Genomic DNA, 6,387 nt, shown 5'->3' with positions numbered 1-6,387 from the left:
ACCCCCACTGTTCACTTCACTACATTTACATGTTGAATGTGTTTAGGAAGCAGCTGTGAATGGTAGAAAACTTAAATCTAGCATTCCATACTGTTAATACAACGTCCAACTTCTGAACCCACAGGAATCCCTCGAGCCGTTTGGAACAGTCTGGGTGTGTCGATATGTAAAACATCTGGAAGTTTGGAGCAACACTCGAATCCAAGGGGCAGTTACTTTAAAAATGAATTTATTTATTAATACAGTGGTATACTTAGAAATGTGTCGCAAAGAAAACAAAAGTTGAACCGAAGACAAATCAAAATAAATAAAAGAATGTCAGCCACACAGGAGAATAAACTAGTGTTGGGTTGAAGCAGTGTTATCATATCAAAAGAAAATAGTACTGATGTGCCATAATAAATTGTCTATTAGTACAAAAATACATTTCAGGGCACACAATACAGCATCCAGTATCACAAATAAAGGAAGGGACCACTCTTCACAGCAGACCCCCTCAAGTACATCTTTTAAAATCATTTAAACCAAGCACTTCTCTATTTTGTAAATAAGAATAAAAAGTTTTCTGACTGTTAAAAATGCCTTAAGTAGTGTGTGTGTATATGTTTGGTAGAAAAGTCGGACTTATTACTGCTTATGTCAGTTCCAAGGCTCAGGGGTATAACCAGAATACAAACATAACCAATGTAACCGCTTTGTCTTTTTTAACAAACGTTTTCTCTTTTATACAAAATAACAAAGATGTACAAAAGTTCATTTACAGAGAACCAAGGCCATATGCTAGCAGTATGTACAGCCACAATTTAAACATCTTCTAGCTTTTTGTATTTCCTCAGACTTCATATGCATAGCAGTAAAAGAAAGCATACCTTTTCATCAGCCTCAATTATTCTCGTGTGCTAAATCCAAGTTCACTGGTTATGAGAAAATGCAGAGACAACTTTTTCTTTCTGTAGTGATCGCTATAACTGAAGGATCCGATGTTTTAAAGTTTCACTGAAAAGTTAATATGCAGATAAGGCATCACTGCTTGCAGTGTACGATGGGATTTTCATGTGTTGAACTTAGTAGTAGCAGGCTTCTGGACCTGAGTCATAGCACATGCATAGATCTCTAGACAGCAGGAGTTTGTAAAATCAAGTCAGTATATTTATCTACGGTAAAACATTGCTACAAAACATCAGTTTTAAACAGAGAGAGCCCCGTCAGAACAAACGGGTGTCTGATACTAATACTTATCCTTCATTCTTCATATTATTTTTTTTAATCTTTATGATGCCTACGTTTTCCTTCATGAGTCAGATTCAGCATTTCTCAAGTCCTCAGAGATCCTTCATGAGTGAAACGCATGACCACAGAACTCACAAACAAAAGTTTTGCATATACCAACTTTGCTGTTTGTGAGCGTTTTTTTTTTTTCTTACAGTACGCAAAAATCCCATTGCAATATTAAACGAGTTTCCAAAATTCTCCTTTGTCTCGCATTGCTCTGACCCTTTTACAAAATTAGCTAAAAAAGTCAAAATGAGATTATTCAGTCTGTGCACCGGTCATGCATTCCAACTTCAGTTCCTTTGTTAAATAACTTCTTTTAATCTTTATTTTTTGCAAGCCTTGAAAGCACCGAAAAAAAAAAATGAAAGAAAAGAACAAGAGTACAGCCTTGGAGATGCTGGACTCCTCCGACTCTCCTTGTGTGTGTGTTTGTTTCTTTTTTTTTTTTTCTTTTTTTTTTCTTCAAATTTTGGGCACAGTAAACAACGTGAGAGTATCAAGTTCATACTTCATCGAGCATTGTGCACCCCGCCACGGTGCAGGGAGCACGGCAGGGGCAACTGAGGTCCCCAGTTTATCACATTCAGTAACAGACCAGCTGTTGCCCTCTTCAGAAGTGGTCAATGAGCACAGATACACAGTTTGCACCCACCAGGTAGTTTGGGTCTCCAGGGAGAGATTTGTTCTGCCAGGTTTTGGGATCACCTGCAGGAAATAGAGACATGATGTCAGCTGCTGGAGAAACTCCCGTAATCTTAAAATGTGGAAAAGAAACGAAGAAGAAGCAGCTTAAAATGAAACAGATTTTTCTGTTCCTCAATAACAACATGTACCACTGATGAGTTTCATATTTTCATGTAGAAATGAATCCACGATGTGCCATGAATTCCTGTTGCTCACCATGAGTTTATGAGATTAGTTAATGCTTAATGGATCATTAATTTAATGAATGTTAGTGAAGGAGCAGTTATTTCATACATTTATTTATTTGCCACCAAATGAGCCTGAATCCAGTTACTGTTGCAGGTTACCAGATGTAAATGTCAACATGTTGCTGCAGGAGCCGACGCTCTCATGGTATTTATTGTTGAGAGAAGTGGAGTGTAGCAGAGAAGAGGAGGACGCGTTAAAGCAGAAACACTGAGGAGGAGATGCTGGTTGACAAATCAGAGAAGAACGATAGATATGTTAATGTTTCACATCAAAGTCTGTTTACAGGTCTTGGGTAGTTCTACTACATGTGTGAAATAATCTCCAACCGAACTGTCAGTGGTCGAGTTGTGGGTCATGGGTAATGTAGGCGTCAGGATATCTCTGGTTCGGCAGCATCGATTTTGATCCTTTTTTTTTTTTTTCCAATTACTGTCCGTTGTAAGACTGACAGTGTTATAGTAGAGAACAGCTACATTTCCTGGCCGTCATCAAAAGTAAATACGAATAGGTACTGAATGGGCAGTGCTGCGATTTCAGAGAGGTTGATCAAACGCATGTGTCTGAAAGAACCTTTTCTTTGTAACTGGATTCCAGCTCTTGTGGTGGCACAATGTATGGAGTGAACATTCATTAACTTTTGATTCATTAAGTGTTAACTAATCGCACTCATAGTGGCTCCATCATCAACAGGAATTCATGATACATTCAGCCTCACTTCATGTATTCAATCATCATACGTCATGCATTAGTTAAGCAGGTGTTTTGTATAAATGTTACCTGATTATCTTACACCTTGACTTAATGAATTAAAATCACAGTCACAGTACAGACGACATACAAACAGGTAATGGCTGAGCTTTGCTGATCCATTAATAATGAAAATCCTGTCTAAAAACTGAGCTCAAAACAGACTGAAAATAAACTCTCCGTCTTCTACAACACAGTTTACTGGTCAAAAAACTGGACTGGAAGTTAAAGGATTGGGACAATAAAGAGTTAAAAGTAAAAGGTAACTAACAATTTCTCAATTAACTGAGAATGAATTGTTGTACCGTCTGTAAAATGTCAGAAAATGATGAAAAAAAGGAAGCTAGCACAAGATATTCAGTTTAATCTTGCATGAGAAAAATCTTGAGGAGCCGGAACAAAGTAATGTTTGACAAATGACATAAAACAACTAATCCTTCGTCAGAATTGTGTCAATTAATTTTCTGTTGGTGGACTAAAATCAAATCAGTCAAGCATTCGACTGATAATCTGAGTGACAGTTGAATTTGAAAGTGACATTGTTTTTTTTGATTATAACTGTTAGGTAGCACAATACAAAACAAAGTCAAAGTCCAAGCAGCGCATGCAGGATAAAGAAGTGAGCAGGTGTGAAAAACAGGTGAGTTGATTAAAATGACTCAGACACAAAGAAACGCTCCTCTCTAACCACCAAAGCCCACAGACCCCAAAAGGACAGAGAGAGGACAGCGTACCCGACGAGGAGTCGGAGGATTTTAGAGCAAAAGACCAACCATCAGGGGTCATGGACGCACAGTGAGGTAAGCGCAGCTCCACCGGCTTCAGGAACTTGAGTCCGTGAGGGCCACACATCACCAGCGGACTTAGCAGCGTTTCTCCTGCACAGACACACAACAACATTTCAATTACATTAAATTAAACGTGCAGGAAATAACCAGCACACAGGATCATCTATTACCCAGTCAAGAGGCTAAATGGAGTCTGCTGCCAGGCCTTCATAGTGAAGTGCCAGATTAATTAAGTATGTACACTCTCTTGGCGTTAAATTTTCATTTAAAATATGCTAACGTGGATGTTATTCTGTGTCAGAGCACACAGCTGTGTCTAGGGTGTGAATCAACTGTTTATTTACCTCTTTACACCCTTTATCATAAAGACATATATATATATATATATATATATATATATATAGTGCTCTTTGCTTTGTGTTTCATTGTGCAGCAGAACCAGTGATCTGGGCATCAAATCTATAATTATCTGATAAAGGTGCTGCTAAAATCCTGGTGTAGCCATTCAATTTAAAAATACATATAAGCAGTTAAATGCCACTTTTTCACTAAAACAAAAAGTTGGTTTCTTTGTATCCGAAGTACATCAGCACCTTAAGTTTTACAGATTGCGTTTTTTTCCTCAAATGTAGTGACAACTTGTTCCTTGACATATTCAGGATATGAAGACACTCTGTGTAGCAGTGCAGCACTGACCTTTCTCTTTGTCGAGGGGGGGCAGGATGCTGTTGTCCCGGCACACCTTGAAGTAAATCTCCTGCTCCACGCTCTCGGGGATGGCACCCTGGGGGATGATGATGCTGACGCCTGTCTCGATGGAGCTCAGGACCCCTCCGTTACAGTTGAAGATCCCCCGGGCGGTGGCCACCACTGTGTGCCCTTCATCCTCGTCGTCATCCTCCAGCGCGCTGGGGCTGAGGGACAGAAGTTGGCATCATCAGTCAAAACAGAGTAGACAGAGAATAATGTGCAGCAGAGGACGTGAGAGAAACTCCCCTAAGTACAAACAAGTATATTTGTGTCTGTCAGCAGCTCAGTAATTACCCTCAGAGAACGAACTGCTGCTGCTTGATGTGAACATTTCTGAGCGTCTTACCTTACAGGGATGGCCTTGGGGATGGTGTTGATGTTATTGTGCTGGTATTTGGGCCTGTTGTCCATAGTGCGTGTGAAGGTGTCCAGGCCGCTGTCATGATCCAGGGGCTGTGGTGACAGCTGAGGCTTCCCGCTGCTGCCGCTGCTCACCACACTGGGCTTACTGAGCAGGTCTGTCTTCACCTGTGTGTCATTGGGCAGCAGGTTGTGGTTGAACTTGGGGCTCTCAAACTTGCGCTCAAAGGGCCGTGCTGAGCTGGTGTAAGGCTTGGGGACATAGCGGTTATAGCTAGTTGGAGCAGGAGCGCCAAGCGTCTTTGGGGGTGCTGCATCAGTGCCGTTGACTGGGGATTTGTCAGGGAGGCCCCTCGGGGGCAGATAACCCCCTGGGGTGGGTTCGTCTCTGCTGGCCGGCCTGAGAGGTGCCAGCTCAGGTTTAGGATTGGGTGAGCTCAACGGTTCAGGTATGGAGTTAGCTGGAAATGTGAGGAGGATACAATCACTTAAATACAGCCTGCAATTTTTAAACTAAAAATTTCAAACATTTCTCAGTTGCAGCTTCTTAAACGTACAAATGTGCAGCATTTATTTATATTTTGCGATAGTAAACTGAGCATCACTGGGTTTATTCTGATGCTTGGACATAAGCACTTTAAAGACGTCACCTTGGGCTGTGAAACAGGAAATGTTAGAGAGCTTACCGTCATTGGGGCTGAGCTTGGGCAGTGTGTTGGGTGGGATCGCAGAGGCGGGGGGCCCATACTGAGAGGAGGGGCTGATCTGGGGCAGGGGCTCGTATCTTTTCTCCACTGGACTCACCTTCTCCACAGACTCGACTCTGCAGTAGGAAGACAGAAACAATACAGTTGATAAAAACAATCATGATTCTGCAGCTGCTCTGAGAAAACAGCTCAGGGATTCTGCACCTCGGCCCACTCTGCCGGCATGAGCTACGTTTTTATACCTGTTGTACGGGTAGGACAGCTGAGCTGGTTTGGGCAGATCATGGAAGCGGTTGATGCCAGGAGCAGGCTGGCCCATGGCTTTGCTGTCGAAGCTACGGCGATCAAAGTAGGACAACTGCTTCCTGTAGTACTCCTCGTCCTCATCTGGGTCATAGTGGTTGGAACGCACTACATCATCCAGAGGTTTAGTATGGGGCTTCTGTGGCTCAGGAGCCCTGCAGAGAGAGCGAGCCAAAAAAAAGATATTTTAACTGCAGGGACAGAGAGTAGATTGACCTACAGTCTGCTGAACAATGTTTTGACAGAAGACATGTAATATATCCCGATGGTTATCAAGCCCTGAAATTATCAAGTATGTTTAAAAACAACCTGGATACCCCCAGACGGGGCGAGGAGCTCAGGACAGCAATGAGTCTGGTGCTGACCTTCTCACAACAGGGAACACAGAGGTTCCATCTATCAGTGCACACTTGGCGTTTGCAGGCGTTTGCCGTCTCTGCACAGCACACTTAAGTCTTGCTCGTTGCGCAGTGACTTTACTCCACTAGATGGCGCTCAAACAGCAATAAATGAATTCTACGACG

At 42.1% G+C, this 6,387-nt stretch overlaps 1 protein-coding gene across 6 annotated transcripts in view; it reads right to left on the bottom strand.

The window, feature by feature from the left end:
- Positions 1–212: 212 nt before the first annotated feature.
- Positions 213–6,387, bottom strand: part of LOC111229539 (tight junction protein ZO-1-like) — a 55,011-nt gene continuing 48,836 nt past the window's right edge. For 4 of the 6 annotated variants that reach the window (XM_022755883.1, XM_022755885.1, XM_022755884.1 and 1 more), the window contains 6 exons: positions 5,803–6,018; positions 5,540–5,676; positions 4,840–5,314; positions 4,440–4,657; positions 3,690–3,833; positions 213–1,980 (listed from right to left, as the gene is read on the bottom strand). In XM_022755883.1, coding sequence (XP_022611604.1) covers positions 1,886–1,980; positions 3,690–3,833; positions 4,440–4,657; positions 4,840–5,314; positions 5,540–5,676; positions 5,803–6,018 — 1,285 coding nt within the window. In that variant the 3' untranslated portion in view covers positions 213–1,885. The remainder of the gene's footprint in view (positions 1,981–3,689; positions 3,834–4,439; positions 4,658–4,839; positions 5,315–5,539; positions 5,677–5,802; positions 6,019–6,387) is intronic. The other 2 variants (XM_022755889.1, XM_022755887.1) reach the window with 2 other exon arrangements.

Source organism: Seriola dumerili, unplaced genomic scaffold (genome assembly GCF_002260705.1).
Source record: "Seriola dumerili isolate Sdu_G_001 unplaced genomic scaffold, Sdu_1.0 BDQW01000242.1, whole genome shotgun sequence".
Classification (NCBI taxonomy): domain Eukaryota; kingdom Metazoa; phylum Chordata; class Actinopteri; order Carangiformes; family Carangidae; genus Seriola; species Seriola dumerili.
The sequence above is the reverse complement of the archived record's forward strand: the minus strand, read 5'-3'. Positions and strand labels throughout refer to the sequence as shown.